Source organism: Talpa europaea (genome assembly GCF_964194135.1).
Source record: "Talpa europaea genome assembly, chromosome: 2".
Lineage (NCBI taxonomy): Eukaryota > Metazoa > Chordata > Mammalia > Eulipotyphla > Talpidae > Talpa > Talpa europaea.
In genome coordinates, this window is record NC_140068.1 from 9,734,197 (window position 1) to 9,758,696 (window position 24,500).

The 24,500-nt window shown below is 45.0% G+C and overlaps 1 protein-coding gene across 1 annotated transcript in view; it reads left to right on the forward strand.

The window, feature by feature from the left end:
• ARID1B (AT-rich interaction domain 1B) overlaps positions 1-24,500 on the forward strand; it is a gene marked incomplete at its 3' end in the record, with an annotated part of 355,694 nt that overhangs the window by 261,045 nt on the left and 70,149 nt on the right. Inside the window, exon 6 of the mRNA XM_084228519.1 lies at positions 11,954-12,043. Coding sequence (XP_084084645.1) covers positions 11,954-12,043 — 90 coding nt within the window. The remainder of the gene's footprint in view (positions 1-11,953; positions 12,044-24,500) is intronic.

The following is a 24,500-nucleotide window of genomic DNA, read 5'->3' on the forward strand; positions in this document are numbered from 1 at the left end:
CTTTACTTTCACAATTGTTCCTTTAAACCATTTCGCATCAAATATAACAATCATGCCATGTAAATTCTACTTGAAAAAAATGGCAGAAGGATATTTTCACAGAGCCAAATCGCAGTGCAGTTTCACTGTTGAAGTGTTGCTTTTTACTAGACGTGAACAGACGAAACTCGTTCAGTGCTCTCTGTTTAAGTATTACTGGTCATGACTCTGCCATATTTTTGCTCCTACAGTTGAATTCCTTTTGTCTGGAAGAGCCATCCTGCCTCTTACCAGCCTGGCAAGGTCACACTTATCTTTCAACACCGAGGGCCAGTGTCCTTTCCTTGCAAAGTCCCACTGACACACCCTCCCCCACCAGCACTCCAGCTATCCTGGAGCCTCTGGCTGGCGGGCATTGATTTGCTTCCTTTTGATCCCAGGTGCCAAGAACCAGTAAGTGCTGGCAAGTTAAAGCACTCAGCAAATGTTGGCCAGATTAAAGAGCTCACAGTTCTTGGAATAAGCTGGAATTCGAGAAAAGAAAGTTCTAACACTGATAACTTACATAACCTTCCCTTCTACAGGCTGAACAGTGTTCTACTATTCATGGATCATTCTACTTACCTCCATCCTGAAAAATGTTTGACTACCACAAGTTATTTTATTTTCTGTCCCCTGAAAATTTCATAGAGCCTGAAATGCAGTGGCCAGAGCTCCCCATGGATATGCCCTGCCTGCTCCTCACCCACCCCCCACAAAAATTGTGCCAGGAAAATGTGGTAGCAAAGTTCTAGAATTGTCTAATATCCAATTTTTTCATTATGTCATTGTTTTTAATAAACATCTGTTATTAGCAACCAACACCATCTTCAAAGAAGATGGCCAAGAAGAACAGATTGACTCTGGAGAAGATTTATCATTTACCCATATAATCCCACTTACCAAGTAGCCACTGTCAGCACTTGTGTTGTGAGATATTAGCTAGTGACTGGAATTTGGGTTCAGCAACATGTGAATCATCTCCATGACAGGAAAAAGGAAAAAGTCTATTTGTGAAGAAGAGGTATTTCAAAAGTGTACTTGCTGAACATTTACCTAAAATCTGAGATAAAAGGATTGGTTGGTCAAGAACATGTGAAGATGAGGCGCGACGTCTTCCTTCCTCCCTCCCTCTCTGTGTTGCCAGATCTGTAGCTCACTGCTCAGGCTGACCCCATAACAGTACACGTCCATGCAGCCTGGGCCCACCCGCCAGGCCCTGGCCTGGCCAGCCCCGGCCCCTGAGAGGCACCTGTGGGAGCCTGCAGCCCCGCAGGTCTTTTCAATTAAAATAATAAAGGGAAAGCATTGGCTGCACAGGGGTTTAGAACACAGGGCTTTCAACTCAGGAACCTTTGTGGGTTTTGTTATTCTTTAGCATGATACAGTGCTTTAGCTTTCTGTCTCTCTACTCTTAAAAGTTGTTTTTAGGATTTACAAATACTAAGTTTTATCATATGATGAAGCACTCCTCAATGTAATTGCAAACCCAGTGAATTTTTAAAGACTTCTAGAAAATGTGATACCATTTTAGTGTATCAGTTGACCCTTACGTCCATATCTAATAGAAAGTGCACAGAAACCACACGGCTGTGATGTGGCGCCATTTTCAAGTGTATATTCTGTTTTCCTCATATTCTAGCATTTAACCCTCAAACTGTGTATCCTTTCCTACCTCATCTCGTAACCAGGGGCATCATAAAAATGCCCGTGGGCTGACCCTGGGTCCCACCCTGCTGGGAAGCAGCCCCCGGCCTGTAGGGGACACCTGTGCCCCACGCCTGTGTCCTGTGTCCTCGGCGGGAGGGCCTCCTAGGCGTGAGCACCGTTGAGGTGCTTTCAGTAGCTCCTAGTCGGGAGCTGTTCCAACGTGGGGACCCAGGATGAGAAATTGGTGACTGAGGATGGAGGCTAGCGAAACTTTTATTCAAGGGAAGAAAGGGTCGCGGCTTTCAAAGGGCCTGCCTGTGTGGACAGGAGAGAGAGGGCTCGAGCGGGAAGAAGGCGTCTAATCGTTCTCCTGGGCCAGGTGGACAAATTGGCAGCCTGTTCACAGCTTTCCCCTCTCCCCTTTGTACCGTGAGAACTGCTAATCGGATCCATGCTGCTGCAACTGTGGTTAGTTATTAACAGAATAAAAGCAGATTTCTTCAAAAGAACGGGTGGGGAAAACGACTGTACAAAATTGCAAGGTTGTTAGAATCTTAAATGCACAGCAGTCGATTTTTTTCCCTTATTCTGAATTACACGATGAATACAAGTCTTTCATCTGTCACTATACCCATTTCTTCAGAAGGCAGCCAAATATTAAGCTTCTCAAACAAAAAAAGAATCTTAGAAAGAAGGAAAATATTGAGGAGGAACGAGAATGGGTAAGAGTGGGGGAAATTAGGTTTTGTTTTTATTAATTTGTCCTAGTGAGAGAAATAGAAACTGCCTGCTCTGTTTGGTTTCCCCTCCCCTGCCTCTTACCTTACCTCAGAGCAAGGATTAGAACAGAGCTGGCTGCTCTGCATTGTGTGTCGTGAGCGTTCCTGAGTCAAGCTCAGAAGCCGCCCGTTTCTTTGAGATGACAGCGAACAGTGATTCCGGACTTCTGGTGGAGGGAGGATAGTTGAAATAGGCTGTATCCAAGCACAGGTGCCCCCCACCCCAGGGAATTTCTGAACCTAAAGACCTTTGGATGTATTCCTGGGCTTTAAAGCACCTGAACAGGGCGCGAAATTCCAAGAATGCTGAAAGGACTGTGAGCAGCTTTCAGTGGGGAGCTGGTGTTTCAGTGTGTCTGACCTTCAGGGGACAGCGCCAGAGACCCCCAGGGCTCCCGGGGTTGGGGTTGGGGGGGAGTGGCTCCTGCCTTAAGCCAGGTCACACTCCTGATCATGTTACCTGTTTCTCTCTTCACACTAAAGTTAACTGGAGTCGAGGGACTCCCCCTAGAATCTTGTCTTTTATTTAGTGACCATTATTCCCCCCTCCCACCCGAAAGAAACAGTTTTACTCCGCCAGATTGGCGGTGGAGTGAAGGCCACGTGCGCCCACTGGAGTGGGAGCAGCGTGGTTCTGGCCAGGTGAGACCAGTTGCTTGGACCCAGCTGGGGGCAGGACGGAAAGCCTGGGCAAAATCAGAAACGCCTCCTTCCCTCAGCCTCCGGGCCCCTTGGGGAGCTCCAGCCTGAAGATGTTTTATTTCAGTGCTGAGACTCTCCTGTCCACAAGGTTTCAGGGTTCTACTTTGTCTTTGACCACAGCTTGTAGTGACCCAAGAAGCAAAGCCCAGAGTCCGTTTGGCCTTTGGTCCCTGGCTAGCTGCCTGCCTGGCGAGAGTGCTGGGTTTCTTGAGTTCCCTTTAATGAGTTTCAGGTAATCAGACAAAGTAACACACTGACCTCCATGTGAAGGACCTTCAGTAGCTTTAGTGTATTTAATAAAAGAGGGAAACTGGAAAAATTCTGGTTTGAGTTCAGTGAGCCAGATGAAATAATGATATATGATAACAAGTTGGTCTTTGTGATAAAAATAGATCGCAAAACCCCATAGCATTTGGAGCCACCCCCGGTGCAGCCTCAGTCCTCACAGAATGCTCTAGCTCCGCTGTTTTCAGTCGTTAAGTGGGGGGCTTTGTAGCAGCTTGAGCTCAGAGGTTAATGAAGAGGCTTATAACCTCAGACCACAGTTGGGGAACAGTCGAAAGCTTAATCCAGCAGATGTTTGCCTGTTCAAACACTGGTACGCGGCCCTGTCAGGGTTCTGTGAGGCCCTGGGCATTGTGAGGATTTCTTCATCCCCTTAATTGCTCTAGGTACACAGGTCAGATGTGCCTCTGAGTCCTGATGCATCGATGTTGTGAGTCCTGGGCCGCACGTCCACTACACGGTGGGTGAGGTTTTAGGAAAAACTCAGTTTTGAATGCACTTTTGAGCCAAAAGCCTTAGAAGGGCTTGTCTTCCAAGGCACGAGCTAAATTCTCTCAGGTGGGTGGACCAGCTGCTGTGCTTCCGCACTGCCATTTAGGGGGCGCCGAGGTGGAGAGCGACTTTCTGTTGTGCATTCCTGAAATGGAGGGAGGGTTAGTTCACAGCTGCCCCTCCCACCCGCCACGCCCGGACCGTCCCCTCTGGTCAGAGTAAGGGCCGATTCAAAGCACCAAACAGCAGTCGTCAGCACTGCGCATCCGCACTCAGGTGCAGCAGGTAAACTGTTGTCTGTGCCATGAAGTTGGGCCTGAGCAGGTTCCCTAGTTTAAGCATCTGAACAGTCAGCCTACTGTTTGTACCTGAGCGTGAGGAAAGCACAGGAAATGCAAGACGCTGACGGAAAGATGCTGTCTGTCCTCAGCGTAAACCGGTGGATCTTCTAACTCATCTAAATAAATTCCCAAGACTGGAACATTTGATGGGTTTTTAAAAGCTTGTTTTTCACCCATCCCGTTGCCACTAGGCATCAGGTATTTCTGGTTGTAGGGTAAGGAAAAATGTCAGGCTTTTCTGCCCTCCCGCCATCAGGATAGATGATGGATCCTTGTCCTGAATACATGCCTGATGGCGGGCACCTGGAATAGGGTGTGGGCAGAGGTAGATGAGATTCACCTGGGCTGAGACTGTGCTTTTAAGGGCAGCATCATGGGGACGCCAACAGCCTAAAGAGAAGCCGAAGCAGAAGCAGAAAGAGAAGCCGAGAAGCAGCAGAACGAACGCCAAAGAGCCCAGATAGAGTGAAGACTTGCTGGGGGCTGGGAGGCCTGCCAGCCTCCCGGCCCCCCAGCCAGCACCCCTGCCTGCCATATGCCTGGTGAACCCCAATAAAAGACCTGCAAAAAACCACTGAGGACTCTGACACTTCCTTTACCCGGTCTGCATGGGATCAGAAAACCTGCACAGTGGTCCATTCCTGCCCTTTACACAGGTTCACTCAAGAAAACAGCCACTGTTGAAGCCTGGTTGCTTGGGTTACCTTCCCACCCTCCACTCGGGTGCCACTCAGATTAGCTGTTAAGTAATTTCCACAGACGGGGAGTCCACCAATGTCACCTCTTAACAAATCGTGTTTGTCATCACGGCAGAAGAAAAGATCCAAACTCAGTACTTCACGTCTCAGAAATGAAAGAATAACTTCTGTGAATACAGCCCACAGGAAGAAGTAACAACTCTTGCCAGCAGGATTGGCTGGAAATAAGAAATGGAGCCTCCAGAGGAACTGTCAGCCAGGCTGCAGCAGGTGAGAGCCGTTCTCTTCTAATGATTCGGGAAGAGCTGATTTCCACACCAAAGCAAGCATGTGGCTGTATCGGAAGCACCCACTGTCTCTATCTGGGACCCTACAGAAGAACCACCAGAGTGACACGCAGGGGATGGTCCATCTTGACAGGACATGTTGGTAATTGGCAGCTGTGACTGTGACTTTCCTGCATTAGTGACACCACAGAATTTGTTATTTTGGGTGCATTTTTTTGGTTCTGAAACCCAGGAACAAGAATTTTTGAAGAGTTAGAAGACTAATTCAATTACTGATTGCCAAAAACTCTGAAATACCTGTTGATTTTGTAGCAGCGCTCCAGGCAAAGAATGTCAGAGCAGTGCTGTTAACGACTGAAAGTAATCCTCATTTCTTCTCAGAATTCAACAATAAACACAGCGGATACTTTATCAAGTGAATTCACAGACCTTAATTTTTCTAACTGTACACCAGCATCACCCTTGTTAATATCAAGGAATTGATAGTAAGAACCAGGCCTTTGTCACAAAACACGTCATGATCTCCAGGCACCCTGAGTCCTCATCAAGGAAGATGGGCAGACAAAATTGCCCACATTTCTGTGGCTTACCATGTCACATGAGTTATAAAAAGCTAGTCCTCTAGAATTGCTAATGGGGAAATAGCACTTAGGACATAGCTTCATGCATAGGGAACACTTAGTGTTGTTCTTCATTTTTTATATTCTAGTGAAACCACCTCCAGTTTACCTGAGAACTTGTAAGGCAAAGACGTCTTTCTTCTGGAGGTTGCTCTATCCACTTTTGCCCAGAGTCAGCTAATGTGGTAAAACAGGAGGGAGGGAAAGTTTCCCTGGAAAGATGAGATTAAGTAGCATCTGGCATTCAAACTAGATTTTCCACACGAATTGTATCAATATTCCATCTTGGATAACCAAATCCATCCTAAGTTTTTTTTTTTTTTTTTTAAGATTTATTTATACAAGAACTGGGTACAGGCCATAGATGCAGGAAGGTGAGAGAATTCACCAGAGACAGAGCAGGACAGATGGACCGAAAACACAGGAGAGGTTTGCTGCGCCATGTGGATATCTCCCTGGCCAACCAGAAATCGAACCTGCACTGCAGAGGCTGTGGACAGCTTCACAGCGCTGCACTCAACCCTCTACGCCACCCACCCGGGATGCCCTAAGTTAATTCTTCATCTGCAACACTGAAAGGAAGAAGTGCTTTTTTCTCTGGCCACTGCAGCTTTTGGAAAATGGAACTTTTGAGTGTTTCTTTACCTACAAATATCATACATAGAGAGTATAATATTACTTAAAAGGGGGGCAAATGATTTGTTTGCCAGAGGCTGTTGTAGTCAAAGAGTTACTTTTTCTTACAATTAAGTTCCTGTGTTTGCATACTATAGTAATTTAGAAAGGAATTAACCCAGAGGAAGCTTTGGCCTCAATAACAAATTAATGTGGGAATCCTATTCGTCTCATGGTTCATTCTCTGCCACCCCAGCACAAAGGTGGTAGCATGCAACTTACTTGATCAATAATTCTGATTTGTTTGTTTTGGCCTGGCCAAAAAAAAAAAAAGAGTTGGGAAAATAAAACTGTTGCAAGTAATTATCTAAAAATTTACCTACTTAAATCAATGCTCTTGCCACTTAATTCCTAGAACTGTGCTTACACTAAGGGCTAAGGAATCCAGTATATCCTATACTAGATCTGGCTGAAGAGGGCATAAACCAGTGATGTTACTGACCTTTATTTATGTCGGCCTTTCTAATAAATACGGGACAGTGTCAGGTTTATATGTCATTCCTCTTGCTAATAAATACTATTTGATGTTCATTAGCTTTTTTTTTTTTAAGATTTATTTATATAAGCACTGGGGTACAAGCCAAAGGCATGGGAGGGCGAGAGAATTCACCAGAGAGAGAGCAGGGAGCAGAACAGGCAGAAGGACCAAAATACATTGCCAAGGGGAGCAGCGAGTGAGATAGGAGAGCCTGCCACGCCATGTGGGCATCTCCCTGGCAGCCGGGAATTGGACCGGCACTGCAGAGGCTGCGGACAACTTCACAGCGCTGCGCTCAACCTGCTGTGCCACCAGGGAGACCCTTCATTAGCTTTTTGAGCAAGTGTCCCTAAATTTTTTTTAACTGGTATTTTCACTTAGAACAGGGATCAGCGCACTTCCCTGGGGGCCAAGTCCATCTTACCACCTGTTTTTTGTGAATAAAGTTTTACTTACATTGCTTTGCTCATGGATGGCTGCTTTTGCACTGTAACATGAATTGAACAGTTGTGACAGAACATATGGCCTGCAAATCCTAAAATATTTACTATCTGGCAATTTACAGAAGAAGTTTGCCCACTCCTGATCTAGAATAACAAGATAAATCTGCATGGTTACTGCTGACTTAGAAAGATCTGGTCGGCCAGCTCTGTGGGATTGGGCTCTGGAGTTGTCAGCCACACACTCACCAGCCGTTTCCTCATTGCTGACTGTATGTCTGGATCAAGAGGTGTAGCAAGGAATAAAAGATACAGAACTTGCTGTCCTGTGAAATTTAAATTCTGGCAAAGTGATTCAGAGAATAAATAGAGAAGTAAAGTAAGAACAAGTGTTAATAATGTGTCTCCCTATAGTACTTGTTGGCACTGACTGCCCCACCATCTTGCTTCAGAAAGTATTCCAACCTAAATCCCTTTGTGCCTCAGTCCATTCCCTGGGAGTTATCGTTACTTGTATAATTATTTAAATAGTTATAGTTAAACACTATATGGTTACTAGTATAACTATATAGTTATACTAGTTATATATAGTTATATAGTTACTATATATTATATATAGATATACAATACAGTTATGTATAGTAACTATATGTGTGTGTCTTATACATATATATAGTTACTAGTGTGTGCTAATTAACCAGACATATACATGTCAGTCTGTTTCCTCCCATTTGTGTTATATATTAAATCACGATGTTTTATTACTAAAAATTTTGTTTAGTTTTATGATTATCTTGATCCAATTCTATAAAGCTATTTTTAATTAGAAAATTTCCTGTCAAAACCTATCCCTGTGTAAAAATTGTAAAGAAAAAATGAGCGAACAGAACCTAACTGTCCATTAAAAAAATCATGTGCCACATTTAAGTGAATTAGTCCAGGAATGCAAGGTTGGTTCAGTATGAACTCCATTAATATATACCCCATCAATAGCTTTATGGAAAAATATCTCCTTTACTAAAATTCAATACTCAGTCATGGTGAAAACATTTAAGGAAATAGCATTGGGAAGGATGCTTTCTCAACAGGGTAAAGAGGATACACCTGAACTTTAGAATCAGTGTCTTATGTAGTGGCGGCTCAAGAGACACTTTCACTAAGATGAAGTAAGGAGACCCACTCTCCACCACCATTCAGCGATACTCTGGAGATATTGGACAAGAGAACACAGAGGCATAGAGTGGGCATAGAATAACCAAAACTGCCTCGACCTATAGACCGTACACCAGCACACTTAGAAAACCACAGAAAGACAGTGATAGATGACCTCAAACTAGTAGGATGTTGTGCTGTTGCAGGATAGAAAGTTAAAGCAATAGTCTTCCTATACACAGTCAAACAGTTAAAAGACATAATGGTAGAGAAAGTATCACTTGTAATAACAACAAAGATTAAATGCGTAGAAATAAATCTAACATAAAATGTGCAGAATTTCTATGTACCTGAAAGAAAAGTAAACAAAACTTGAACAAACGAAAGATAATCCTATTCCTGAATAGGATGAAGGCAAGTCATCAATTCTCCTTAAGTTCTTTTATAATATTGATGTAATCCCAGTAAAAATATTAATCTGTTTCATATAGTTAAACATGTTGATAACAAAGTTCATGTAGAAGAAAAAAACATGCTAGGAAACACTTTCAAGGAGGGGGTGGGGAAGACTAGCCTCAATGGATGTTACACTGTGGTAACCACTGTTATAAAACCATTATCAATCGTAGCCATTATGATCAAAAACAATATAGCATTGACACATAAACAAGCAGATGGGCCTGTGGCGTAGAATAGTTTTCCCCGGTGTAATGTTTCCCGTGGCACTGACATAGTGATAGGCAAGGCCAAAACATCACACTTCTTTCAGACTCGGTTTTAATGTTGAAGCTGCTGGTGGAGTTGGGTCGTTTGCTGTGCCTGCCAACATTCTCTTTTCAAAGTTACCAAACTTCGTTTGATACAAAGATTTTGCTTATGACAGACAGGTGTGTCATAAAAACCCAGGGTTTGAAAGATGTTCACTGACTTGAAGCAAAGGGCTCGGAGCCGTCTTCTGTGTGTGGAGCATGGATCCAGATGAGAGTCCTGCGCTGATTTCTCAGACTTTCCCTGTCATCATCTGCTGTGACCCTGCTTCTCCCTGTGCTTAGAGGAGGAAGATATTTCTTACTAACTGTGGAACTGTTGATGGGAAGACGGAATAAAGGAAAATGGAGAATTTGAAACAATTTGGGCAAATCTCTTTCCCATAAAAAGACTCCTGTTTGTTTCTTTATAGGGCAGGCTGAAGAAGTGAATTTTCTCATTGCTTTAAGAAGATTTCTTCCAACTGCACCAGGCACAGTGGTGATGCTTAGATGTGGTAGTATCTTATGAATTCATGAGAAGGATTTCTTGCAGCCCTTTTTATTTGTACTTGAAATATTGTATAGCAGAGCAGAGCCTCGGGCGTGCATAGGATAAGTGGTGGTGCCCGTGTTAACTAGAATTACTGTTTGTTTTTACCATCAGGCGTCTCTGAGCCCAGTCTGTAGGCAGAAGCCATCATCATAATGGAAACACTTACTGCGTTACTGCAGCTGATTCCCCAGTGACATTTTCAAAAGTCAGTGTTTGAGTCCAGCTGCTGTGACTGTCTAAATGGACGGGAGGCTGGGAGCCTCTGGGTGTTTCCTAGGGAGCACATGACCCAGAGTGGACATAGACCCTGGTGTGTATGTCGCCAACTTGAGGCCCAGTGTTTACCCTTGAAATTGTTTTGCTCCAGAATGTAACATTTAATTATTTGATACTGATACTAATGAACTGCCAATGTCTAAGACTTGATGATTGGTCAGCTATCCTTTACTTCCATCTGGGTCTCCTTCCTGTGTGGCTGTAACTTTAGAGCAACTCCTGGCAGTTGCACTGCATCTCTGGGCTTAAGAGTGGACACTCACAAGTGCGTTCAGAGACTTTACCTTTTGAAAGTGAAGGGCCTAAATTAGTCCCAAAATCGATTTCAGAATTTTCAGTCATATTTAATAACTGTTTATACCTATCTTCTCAGTGGGAAATCTCCCTCCTGCCTCCCTTGCTGTCACAGATAGCACTGTTATTAGAATTAAGAATATAAGCAGTGGTTCAAGAGACTGTAGCAACTCAGCCCATGCTGGGCTGGCCTGCCCTCCCACCGGACCCAACAGAGATGCCAGGGCTGGCAACACGAGCTGGTGGTGGTTCAGCGCAAAACACTAGGCTCTGCCCTTCACAGCTGGGTGGGTGGTCTCTGAGCACCTTCATCTCCTGTGTTGCCCTGGGCTGCTGTGGACACTATCAGACTGCAGAATAGTAGGTTCTCTGCGGTCAGAGCAGTTAGCCTGGTCTGGCACGATCATGGACTTCCATACAGAGGGGCCACGCAGGAGGGAGGGTGTGTGTGTGTGTACATTTATTTCTTTACGATATATCTTAGCAATGGGACAGCTACAAGATTAAATAGCATAGTCCTCAGGCCATGAAAGCTAGTGCCCCAAGGGTTGTGCTAATAATCCAACTGCCTTTTTTTATTCTATAGTATTTTTGGCCCTCCAAATGCACCTATGCCCCTGGGCCAGAAAGTGGGTTGAGATCATCCAGTTCCTCTGATGATTCTTCATTTTCAAAATCCCAGCTCCTGCCTCCTTGTGATTCATTGTCTCTAACTAATCAAATAATAAGTATCTTTTCCTTCAATACATATTCTCAGATTAAGGGCCACTGAATAACAAAGATTTATTAAATATTTGTTATGCAAATGGAGGAATTAAGATCGTGAAAGACTTGATTCCTGTCTCAAGGAGCTTATGTTATAGTTTGAAAAGGCAAACTGAGCAAGCATTGAATGGAGATCAGAGAGCTGCCTAAGATCAGAAGAGATGCAGAATATTTTCCTTCTTTTATAATAATATACATTTTTAATAATTTTTATAATAATGCAATAATTTTCTCCAAAGTTTGTGTTAAATCTCTGATTGAACAATTATAGAGGTTTTGAAGAAATGGGTTGATGTTGCTATATTGAGTGAAATGACCGATAAAAACTTGTTGGACACCCTACATGCTGCCCGCACAGGGACTAGTACAAACTCAGGAGGACTGAGTTTCCTTCACTCGCCTTGCATTTCCTGTCGCTGCACTGACGTGGGTGTCAGGAGACTCCACCTACGGGTGAACTTGGGAACTCAGTAAAACACTGCGCTCTTCCCCCAGGCCTTTTGCTGAACACACCTATGCATGTTTCTTCGTTTTACCAAAAAGGGTGAAATACCACAATTTTGAACTGTGTCTTTTCTATGTGGGGCTGCACCTTTTGTGATTCATAAAGATTAAGTCAATGTCGCTGTCTTGGTTTTACACAATCGCAGTAATAACGCAAAGGGTCCCCCGCCCCACCTCCCCTCCTGTGTCTTACAGGCAGTCAGATGCCTCCTCAGCCACCTGGGAGCCAGTCAGAATCCAGTTCCCATCCTGCCTTGAGCCAGTCTCCAATGCCACAGGAAAGAGGTTAGTCTCCAGCTCCTATCTATTTTCTACCTTTGTGTTTCCAGTATGTAAGGCTTCCGTGAAATTTGCGTCTCCTTATAAATCATTTTTTAGAGAATATTATGTTTCCTCATCAGATGAAAGAAACAAGAACTTACATGCAACAACAAATATGGAAAAGAAGGATGTTTTCTCACAGATTGGATGACGATTAAGACCCAAAGAGTGTAGCGCCCACGTGGCGCCCTGAAGCATGGCTTACCCATGAGGACAGTCTGAGAGTTGCTGTGGAATGACTGTTCATGATTCCTTTTGGACAGTGGTCCTAAGGAAGTGGGTGCTAGATTGTGGGTGTCTTTTGCGGTTGATCATTGACTTGTGGCCATGACGTTTAATAGAAAAGTTTTCAACACATGATAAAACATCGTATTAGAAAACTAGAATCTTGGGACTGCGGCAGTCCTCAAGGATCATAGAGTCCAGTCACCTCAATTTACAATAAAAGCACAGAGGCCCGTTTAGGTCAGATATAATGTCCTCGTTCTCAGAAGCTAATTAGTGCCTGAGCCAGAAAAGGAGTGCGGGTTTTTCCTGCAGCCCTTGACATTCAGGCTGCCCTGCATCTGCGGATGCTTTGGCCTTTAGCCCAGTATTATGTATTGACCGCACCGGTTACTGCCCTGGCGGAGGCCATCGGCCTTCATTGCTTGCCTCTGTCTTCTTCCTCCCCTTCAATAATTAAGCCACTTCTGTGGGTGGTGGTGGCGATTTCCATCCAGATTAGTGTAGACCGGGGCTTACAAGCCTGCTCACCATCTGCCACCACGCCAGGTCCCTCCCCGCTCTGCCTGTGAGTCAGACTTGCTGCCACCTGCCCCACAGAAGGTGCCACCCTCCCTGCATCCCGCCCAGAAGATGAACACTGGCAGCGTGGCAGCTGATTTTAAGTTCCTGACCCCTCGGGTGGTTATTATTTCTATATGAATTGTTGAGGTCTTGATTCTCTCCTAAATGGAATTATGAAGTTTGAGTCATTTAGCATGTTAAACTCTCACAGCACATTATGTAGAAAGTAAACACCAACAAAAGGACGGATTAGCTTTATCTACACATCTTTTGTGTTGAAGTGAATGTTCAGTGGGGATGAAACAATTTTCATATCCTAATGCCTTCACATATTCAAGTCCTTGATGATAATTTAAGGTATAATTAGTGTTTTAATTTCCTTATCAAGATACTATGTGTTTTAATAACGGGCTAGTTAATGGTTTTCAAACTTTGGGGTACAGAGAATCACCTGGAAAACTTATTCAAACAGATTTCTGATTCAGCAGGTCTGAGGTGGGTGGGGCATGTAAAATCAGCATTTCTGACGAGCCCCAGGTGTTGAGACGTTATTTGTGCAGGGCCATCCTTTCAGAACCATTGTCTGGAACAGCCCTGATGATCTTAGTCATTGTGCGGTGTGTGCTCTTGTTCCTCTGAGCTCCCCTGTGGCCTCCTGTGTCATGTGGGCCTCACATCCTCTGAGCCACTGGTTCCTGCACATGCCCGTGGGTCTGATGGGCTGGAGACTGGGGGTTCAGAGGGAGCCAGCCGGGCCATGCAGGGGTGCTCCCCTGACACCTGCTCCTTAGTCACGGGTGTATTTATGCTGTATCCCTGGGTCAGCGAAGTGGAGAAAAGAGGTTGAAAGAAGTTATCCTGCAAATTCTCCTCAGGCCAGATGCAGATGTCAGATGAAGGTCATTGTTACTTCCCTCACCACTGCCTGATGTTTAAGTTCCCCCCCAGTTTATAAGCACGTGAGATTAGAGGGCCTACGCAATTACTCAGAGCCAGAAATGGGTGGGCCCTCCTGGGGCCCCAGCAACATCTCCCCCAGCCCCTTCTGATGACTATGTTTAAGAAATTGGAAACAAAGAAAATCAAATGTGAAGGACAAGATGAGGAAACACCATTAAATTAAACTTTTAACTGAAATGAGTACAGTTCAGAACCCAATAAGGGTGCTCTTCTGTATCACTTTGTGACAGACCTTCAGGGTTTTCTTCTCTGATTCTGTTACACACAGCGTGGAACTGATCATGGTACATAACAGTCTGGGTGGTTGGAATGATCATTCCCTTCAAATAGCAACTATAAATTTTAATTTGCTAAGTCTGAATTTATGTGGGCGTTAAATTCAGAGACCTAGTGGTCTCTGAACGACCATGCTGGAGACAAGGTGTGTGTCCCTCGTGGGCCTGTGAGTGTCAGGACAGCCCCCTGAGAAGGAAAATGAGTGTAGGTGACACTTTGCCATTCATGAGCTAAATCTCTAAAAATGGGTAGCAGGAATTTTTCTTTTTTTTTTTTTTTCTTGGAAGAACTGGAGTGTAGGCCAGAGGTGCAGGGAGTGAGAGGATTCACCAGAGACAGAGTGGGGAGCAGAACAGGCGGATCTACTGAAATACACTGCTGAGGGGAGCAGCAGGGAGAAAGGAGAGGTCTGCTGCACCATGTGGGTCAGCTCCCTGGCTGGGGATCGAACTCAGGCCATAGTGATGAGAGTGTGATAGTGCTGAGACTGAACTCCTAGGCCACTGGGGAGGCCCAGCAAGGATTTTTTTTTATTGGCTTTGTCATTTGTTAAAATCTAATAGGAAATGTGAGCTCCTGGTGACATTTGTTTGCTCAGGTGTTTTAATGGCAAATGATGCCGTCATCTTAATGCTTTGATATAGTAATAAAAGCATTTTCTCATTTGTTTTATCATGATTCGATGTTTGCCAACAGTGTATACAGTGCAAAATGGAACTAAGAAAGCACTTGCTAGAAAATTCCCAAGTGTTGACTCCCATGTATTAGAAGCAATTTAACTTTGTTTATACCTTTATAGTTGATATGCCTCCTCTCTTATTTAGAGAAGTCATGAAAGAAACAGAGAAAAAATATATATATATTGATGAGTTAGCATCTTATTTAAGAATGTACTCTTAGCAGTCATGGACTCTGATAGACCAATGTCCTCTGCCCTGCTGAATGCTAAAATAACCAAGTGGAGCAGTTCCATTTCTACTTACTTTGGTTTTTTTTAAAGATTTATTTATTTATTTATACAAGCACTGGGTAGAGTCAGAGGTGTGGGAGGGTGAACGAATTAACCAGAGCCGGAGCAGAGCAGGCAGAAGGACTGAAGTACACTGCTGAGGGGAGCAGCGGGCGGCAGGAGAGGTCTGCGCACCATGTGGGACCCTCACCTGGTGGCCAGGGATAGAACCAGCGCTGCAGAGGCTGTGGGCAGCTTCGCAACCCAGCGCTCAACCGCTGCGCCACCGGGGAGGCCCCATTTCTACTTATTTTGTTAAAATATGTGAGATTAAAGATAAGAGAGGATGAGTCCATAATCATACATATGTTCTGTAATATATGCACAGGAAATCGATTGCCTTTAGTAGCAAAGAATCTTGAAACACACTTGCCCAGAGCCACCTGCACATAGCAAGAGACGCAGCCTCCCTGTCTTTGGTGGGGGCATGCTCTGGGTGCTCCCCCAGGCTTTAGTGGGTGCACAGTACTGACACCACCCTGAGCCAGTGCTCTCCAGGCACCAAGAAGCCGAACTCTTGCTCTGCTGCCGTGCCTTCCACCTGTCCTTGTCTCCCCGCGCAGGAAGAACCTAAGCTAATAAACTGCATAGACTGCTTCAGAGAATTTTGCAGCCCTGAGGCTGTCCTGAAACCCGAGGCGGGCAGCTGCAAGGCCATCCTACCTCCCCTCCCGGGCTGCGTGCAGAGCCATGTGCTGCCCATGACTGGCCCTCGTCACCCCTCACCATGGCCCTCTGCAATTCCCCTGTGATCTGGTGGACTGCTGTCAAGTTTGTCAGAGGACGTCAGCCACAAGTCCCTTACCCACACTGTACGTAGGTAGAAATAACTGCTTTATGGTTTTGTATTTCCCATCTGTGAAAAGTCTTTATGCAAGTCCATGGGAATGTGGCACGGTGGGAACAAACATGGGGATGCTATAGAGCCTCACTGGCCTCTTCATTCTTGTGTAGTCTTGTCTCCACCTTTTCAGCATAAAGCTTGATTTAGTGCTCCGCATGTACTGTGGTGCTGGAACTTCTTACTAAATTAAGAAAATTACTTCAGTTTCTTTAGTTGTAACTCCTTTGTTACGGACAAAAGTTTAAAAGAAAAAGGTCAAAACTATAGTTGAATATTCTGTAACATATTTGCTGTTGGTTTTTATTTTAAATCAAATCCTTTCTCTGTAGACCTCATATAACAACAATATAATTGCTATTAAAACACCTCACCAAAAAACCAAGTAGCATAAGGCTTTGTAGGAACAGTTAAGGTAATCTTAAAATACCAGAATAAATAAACTTTTCAAGAAAATTATAGCTGTTTCTATTAGATTATTCATATTTCTTCATCTTTAACATATATATCTTAAAATTTGGACAGAGCAATAGGAAAAGGGTTGCATTGTTTCCAGGAGGGCTTGAAGGGGATATGGAACAGTCATCTGAGTAGACAGATAAGTGTAATCGTATTAATATTAAAATGATTGCATTTTTAACCCCTATAAAATGGTAAGCTTAATGAAACTAGCAAATGCCCTTCTCATTTATTGGATTAGCAATTAGGTGAAAATGTTTTAAGAAGGCTTATTTATTTGGACAGATGTAGAGAGGTCAGAGTTAATTTTTTTAAACCTTTTAATTGAATTTCCTTTTAATTTTCACAGTGGTGTCTACTTAAATATTCACGTTAATGCTGGTGGTTTTCTGAAGGTCTGCACTAGATCTGGATTCGCAAAATCAACAGAGGTTATTTAACCCTTTTCATCTAGTGTGCCAGTAGGGACTTCCTTCATGTAATCCCACGGTATTTGAATAATTAGAAGGTGGTAATGAGGATTTAATTAGTCCTTGAGATGTGCTGAAAGCAGATCCACTAAGAACTTTCCCTTTTGGATTTGGACGGCGTCGGCAGACGCTGCCAGGACTGTGCTGTTGTGGGAAGTGGCTTCTGCTGCTGGAGACAGTTCCGCGGCACCGTCCGTGGCGGTCAGATCTGCACAGAGATGTCCTGGGTGAAATCTTCCAGAATTACTGAATGATACCCTCATTCTCATCTACTACCTGATGACTTTCAGAGATCCCTCCTCCCCTTTAAAGCATAGCCACCTGAGAGTCGGCCTTTATTGCCTCTCGGTCCCCGGATTAGGCAACCCAGGCTTGTCGTGTGTTTACTCTTTAAGAGTTGCAGGACAAGGAGAAATTAACGACATCTTGCTGTCTTACAGATCTTGAGTGTATTATGCAGCCAGACCTGAGTATTTAACGCAGCCAGGCCCAGGCTTCATGACAGTTGTGTGTCAGAGGAGGAGAATGGTCCTCACTGTGATATTTGCCTGTTGCCACATTTTTATCATTGTGAATAATGCCGTTATCCAGAAAAATTACACTGCAATTGAGGTGGCGTTTAGATGTTCCTTTGTGTGCTGCCACAAAAAGGTGAATCAGAATTTCTATACTGCAATAGTATGAGGTTTCTAATTTACGTATTTTTGTAGATTGGTTAGAATGTCTTCATTATTCTTAAACTTTTTCTTCTGTTATCAACCCCAAATGTGAGTTGCCTTGGGATAACTTAACTCCTACTCTTTACTAGTGTTTTAGAGTCTTTAAAGTCTCAGTAGAATTCCTCATCACATTTCTAGCCACATTCTGTTTACTTACGGCAAATCTTTCTCTCGCTTTTTAATGTCAAGGATAAGAAAAGAGATCTTTTAAAATCAATCCAGTGTCTTCCTACAAGTTGGACTGAGCTCTTGAGAGTCAGGGCTGAGCTGAGGCCATGCTCTGCGCCCTGTGCTATAATGAAGATTGAGCAGGACAACAGAAAATAATCCAGCCCTGGCCCACTCAGAAGTTTCAAATCTGTTCAAAGCCCAGAACAAGCAAATGAAATATTTCTTATTCTTAAATTAAGAACACTTATCATATTGACCATTTTATTTCACTTTTACCATTATCAGCCATTTGCTATCACATAGAATAAAATACTGTAGACACAGAAAATAAAAATTCTGTAGACATTTTGATCTTGGAGCAGGTGAAAAACTCCCTGTTCTGCTTCCAAGATGTATGCCTACCCCCTTCAGACATGATGTCAGTCCAAGCTCAAGATCTTATACAGCTTGTCATTAAATGAATTATCCAGAGGCCACCCCTCTCCCCCGCCATTCTTTGTAACCCAGGAATATTAAGCTGGAAATAGTAAAAAAAAAAAAAAAAGAAAGAAAGAAAGAAAAGAAAAGAAAATTTCTACATGCTGCTCCTTGCCTTCATAGTGATATTTACACCAAAAGTCAGTTTCAAACTTTTCAAAATAATTCTGAGTATCTTAAATGATCTAACTCTTCAGTTGTCAAGAACAAATTAACACGTAAGTTTAGAAATGAAGGAGGACCACCAAGATAATTGTTAAGGAGTTGGAAGTAGCACTGAATTTTTTCTTCTATTTCTGCAAACTCCAGAAACTATTTTGTTCCTCTTGCTATTAGAGCCTCAGTTTTAGGATAACAGTCAATCTGTGTCACAGGATGCCCTGGTTTCAGAAAATGTTCTCTTAATTGACCTTTCTAATTTCCTTTACCTGGGAGGTGCTCCTATCACTGACATGAGGGCACACTGAACACAAAGCAAAGCTGCCTTCCGGCTTGAGGCCGGTGTGAGGGAGAAGCCCCACCCGGTGCTGGTGGTTGCTGCCTGCCCCAGAGCCAGGGCTCCGGCCCTCGTGCCCGGTCCGCCCCCACCCCCAGATGCAATTAATTTAGTCTCTGCTCTTAATTGAGGATCCTTTTTTATAATCTGTGACAGATGAAAATAAACTCAAATGGGAGGTTATGTACAAGAGAGAGTATCTAGAAAGCTGTTTCTAATTTCTTTGGCCTCAGAACTCTGCCTCTGGGCTGGATTGTGGAGCAAGCCCTCGCCAGCCAGTCAGCAAGGAAATGGTGGCCTAGGACTGACATCAGGGCTTCGGGTTAAGTTCGTGTTAAGACTCCGTTAGGATCCGTTCACCAGAGAGCTGGGAAAATAAGCACTACGTATGATGCAAGTCAGTTTATGTTCAGTGAGGAATCACCAGTTGAAATTTTACACCACTTTAAAAAAAGCACAGTTTGGTTACTTTTGTTATATGCAATAATTTCTTTTGAATTGCCGATTAAAGCTTGCTTTTATTAGTTAACACTCATTTGTAATTGGCTCATTATACTTCAGTGAAAACATTTCAGAACATCTGGATCTTAGGTAACTTCAGCTTTGTGTCTGGCTTACACTTATTTATGGCAACCTGCCTTCTCCTGGGCCTTCTGGGCCTGTTCTCAGTGAAAGCCGGTTGCCTGCCCACGTCCCCACGCCAGGAGCTGGAGTCTGTAGCCATCACGTCTGCCCACTCCCCAGGGATCTCTTCGCATATCCCCTCCCATGTGTCCAGGCCACTGGATAACGCCACCGGCCCCCCATCCCGCCCTCCGTCTCAGTCCCCTCTCTGTGCTGCATGCAGGAAGGTCCTCCAGACAACCGCTTAGATGGGGTCATTCCCTTCACAAAAGCTCTGCCTTCGGAGGAGGGCTGCCCTGATCTACTTGGTGACCAGGCCCTTCGGTGCTGCCCCAGCCTCTCTTCTGGTCCTGCCTGTAAACTTTCCCTCCATCACTGTTGAGACCCACACCCCCCCTCACCTGGCCATGGGCTTCCCTTGTCTGTCTTTAATGACCTCTCAGGTCCCCAACAGCCTGGCAGCCAGAAGGTCCTTGCATCCATGATTGTTTAGTGAACAAAAATGAATGGAGTCTGCCTGTCCTGGGGTACCTCCCACCCCCACCAGGAGCAGCGCTCAGGCCCGTGGCCAGGTGAGCAGTGGATTCTCCCATCAATGCTCTCTGAGAGCTTCTTCCCTTTCAGCTCTGGTGCCTCCTAGTTTCCATGCTCTTTCTCATTTTAACCTACAGAGTCTCTGGAACCAGATCTCAATTTAGGTGCAAGCTTTACTATTAACTAGTTTTGTGACCTGGGACAGTTAACACTCTCCTTCCTCATATAAAAAGGATCAGAGTGTCCTGTGGGTTTGTTTCCTGGCTCAAATGCGACTTTGGAGTTGAAAGTGATAAATTGCAAAGGCCCATGCAAGTCATAAGCATGAGCATCAGCGTGAACTGCTCTGGTGAGACCTGGTTGAAAACCTGAAAACCCATTTTCTTGTTTCTTGTGGCAAATGTGAAAGACAGACAGACGGTCATCTGTACCTTGACACAGGAGTGGCCGTGTGCCGCTGGACTCAGATTTGTTTGAGGAGTAGGCAGGCGTTTTGCTCCCACCAGAGGACTTCCCCACCCAGGGATGGGTGCTTCCAGGAGCTGGGGGGTTCTGGAGCCCCTTGGTGGCAGGAAGGCAGTGAGCCTGCACTTGGCACTGCCCAACTCGAGGCTCCTCCCTGTGTCTCCCTTAGCAGTCCCTGTGGGGGACAAGGAAGCAAATAAACCCCAAAGACGTGGACACATGCAAGAATATCTTCTAAAAATCTCGTTCTTTCCAGTGGGCATCAGACACCTATCTGTGAAGAGGAGCCGCTGGAAGTGGGAGACCTGGGAGGTGGTGCCACCTCCTTTCACACGTGGGGACGCAGCTTTTACTGAACTGGCTTGAAAACACCAGGCAGTTATTCATAAATGTTAACAGATGCCAAGAGTACGTGTTTGCACCAGAGGAGACCAGGCTTGTCTTTGGGGCCCCTGGGACCTTGGTGTGGCGTCTGCGTCCTGACAGCTCTGCAGGCCAGGAGGCTGGTCTGGGCTCAGCTCGCTCCTAGACATCATGCTCCCTCCCTCCCTCCCTCCCTCCCGCCTGCCTCCTCTTTCACAAGGGTGACCCAGAACCTACCTCTGTTTTTTCCAGCAGGATTTAGTGTCTTGCATTGTGGAATTTGCTGTGTTGCTTGACTAGGATAAGGCTGTGCAACTGTAGGCCAAGATCAGTGTTAAAATTCCTTCCCATTTAATTTCCTGAATTCCCTGATCTGGCTTCATCCTCTCTTTGGCATTGAACTGGATGGTTTTTGTGACATGCTATGCACTGGGCATGGTTTTCTCATGGGGGCTGTTTTGTTTTGTTTTTTTTTTAAGATTTATTTATGCGTACAAGAACTGGGGTACAGGCCAGAGGTGTGGGGGGTGGTAAGAGGATTTACCAGAGACAGAGTGGGGAGCAGGACTTTTTGAGGGGAGCAGCAGGGGGACAGGAGAGGTCTGCTGCACCATGTGGGTCAGCTCCCTGGCCGGGGATCAAACTCATGGTGCAGTGGCTGCAGATAGCTTCATAGGTTGCATCTTAACCCCATGCACCACCAGGGAGGCCCTCATGGGTGCTGTTTTGAGGTTGTGAGAACCTACCATTGCCCCTTTAGGTGTGCAGACCCTCCATCTCCATTTCCCTGTGTACCATCTCCCCCAAATGCTCTTTAAGGCCCAAATTTACTTTTTTAATTAAATATAATTCCTAGTTTTGAGACTCTTTGAAGTACTTCTGAAGATAACGTGCTATCTCCATCTTGTCCAGTGAAAAATTTTCCTTTTCCCTTCTATGTGAATTTGTCCTGTATTCAGTTCATGTCTGAAATGAAAGTGTAGTTTGGGTATCAACAACTATGTATGTCATTTCCTGTTAAGATTTTTCTTGATCCACTAAGATTTAGACCACATTCTGGATCTTTCTTTTGTATTTTACAAATAAGAGAATCTTACAAAGCACGGACCCTTATAAAGAATATTAGAAACCAGGTAAAGCATATTAATAGACCACAAATAGTACCGTGTTAAATCATTTTAAAGGTCTCAGAACCCACTTTTCTAATAATAATCCAGGTAAACATTTCAGAAATGCTAATTCCCTTTTAGGCCAGTTTTCCAGTATTTTTGTTTTTGTTTTTGTTTATTGAGAAGAGAAGAATGTGTCTTTGGCTTAATCTTTAATACTGGTCTCACTAATAGAGACAAACGTCGCATCTTTCTCAGACCTCGCGCTCCTTACCCTGCCATGTGATGAGAACAGGCCATTAGGATTTCTGTGGAAGAGCAGCCTCAGAAATATAGCCCTGCACGTGCAGAATGAGCGTCAGGCTAGGGCCTGGCACCCCCACACACGCCTGTCTGCAGCCAGTGCTTGCATAGACTGTGGCATTCAAAAAATTACCAATTGTCATTGAATCCCTAAATTACTCAGTTGCCTTTGGAATAAACTTTTGGGCAGGTTGTGAGCATCTTACCAGGTGGTGGAAACAAGCCAGGGCTTAGGTCTTATAGCTAGAAAGACAGTGGTCATCTTATTTCAGAGGATGGTAGCCTTTTAAACATTCCACCCCCCAAAATTAAAAGCCCTAATGGGTTGATTCATCCATTGTACAAATGCTTACAGAGCTGGTGGCGTCGGGGGCTTGCCCTCCAGTGGGAAACACGTCACATCCCGTGCTCTTCACTGGGAGGGTCTGCCCAAGCGCTCAATGGGGATCTTGATCTGACTCCCTCTCTTTTTTAATAGGCAAACTCCGGGGAATCTGCCAAATCAGGAAGGATGCACACTGAGTCTCCTCCACTCAGAACTAATCAGTACTGTAGTTGTTGGCTGAGTGTCCGCAACCTGACAGGCTGGGTTTTTCTGAGCCAAATAATATGGCCGCCAATTATTTCTGGAACTAGCTCTCTGGAAAAGGGCAGTGTTCTCTGGAGAGTCAGATGAGTGGGGAAACTGCGGGTCATGCTGTTGGGGAGCAGGACAGGGCCTGTGGGAAGGGCTCCCTGGGGAGGGCTCCTGGAGAAGGCCATGGGCTGTTTGCCAGGCTGCAGGAGGCTTGGGGTGGGGGGATGGCATGGTCGCTGGGGTGGATGAACCAGTTTGGGCCTTGCAGCACTTCCTGGCTTTACTGTGGTGAATGGTTTGTAGGGAGCCTGGCAAGGGAGCTTCATTTGGAAACTTGGAGTCATTCAAACAGGAAATAAAATGATGGGTTGTATTCAAAACCTTATGAATAATAATAAGTGTCACATGTCGTGGCTTGGTCCTGTGTGCAGACAGGAGCTGAGCACGTTATGTAACATGTACAGCCTGGGGAGGGGCACCCCGTTCCCATCCACATTTTTCAGACAAGGAAACTGAGGCTTTACTATTAATTAACTTCTCTGAGGTCACCTGACTATAGGTGGTGAGGCCAAAATCTCACCTGACAGGAAAAGTGGAGAGGGGAACAGTGGACTCCCTGGCACATGTGGAGGTGATGGCAGCAGCCCTGCTTGCTGGTCTTTTCTCCCTTGCTGTCAGCAGGAGCAGCTGCCTGCTTTGCCCTGGAGACGATTCTGGGACTATACTAGGAAATGAGGAACCAGGCCATCTCCTGAAACTGTTCCTACAGCAAAAGTAAATATGTTCTAAATGAAGATATTTTCTTATTCATTAAGAATATGTGTTGGGTCCCAAGTCTGTGGCAGACACCTTGTGCTCCTGCAAAAAGACATGCAAAGAGAATGTTTTGAAGCTTCAGTGCAAGGTGCAGGGAGAGTCGATCACAGCAGCTGAGGTCAGCAGCACTGGACTGCTGTGCCTCAGCTGATGTGCCTGCACACTCCACACACGTGGAAGTGCCTGCTTTTCCAGAGCCAAGGGAGCCTACGGGAGCAGGAGGCCACACCAGAAGTTGGTGGGGGAGCACATTGGTTGCAGCCAGGCTGCGACAGCCTCTAAGTGTGAAAACGGTGCATTCCAGTGAGGACACGATCTAGCTCTCTGTCCTCAGGCTGCCCCCACTGGTGGGTTTGTTGTTGTTCAGGAAATGTAAACGAATGGTGTGCTGCACATAATGGAGCGGAGACTGTGGGCCCCACAGCGTGTGTGTGTGTGTGTGTGCACGTGTGAGCCCCAATTATGAATATATGAACACATACATACACTCACCTATATCTGTTGGATCGTGACATAAAATACATTTAGCAATGAATTGTGGTTAAAAAATGCTAGAAAGTGGCCTCAGCAAATTCTGTGAGCCTTTGTCTTCATGGTTGCTGTGAAGTTTGACCGAGTCTGCATGAAGGATGCTGCTAGCACCTGACGTGCCCATTGAGAGGGGCTGGGCCTGCAGCCGTTGCCTGACCCGGAGGCCTGGGCAGAGACCTGAGGGCTGCAGGCCCCTATCGCGGTGAACACGGAGCCAGGACGGGGCTACGTTCTGAAAAGATTTATGTGACTTGTGGCCTAAGAAATGTAGCTGTGATCACGTTGAGCAACCCCGAGTAAGCGTCGGTTTTTTGAACAAACACTGTGGATAGAGGAGAGATGGAAGGACAGGATTCGGAACTTGGGGGAAGGCACTGGCTCTTATTTCACCACATCCTTATTTTTAGTTGTTTGTGGGGTGTCTGTCTCCCC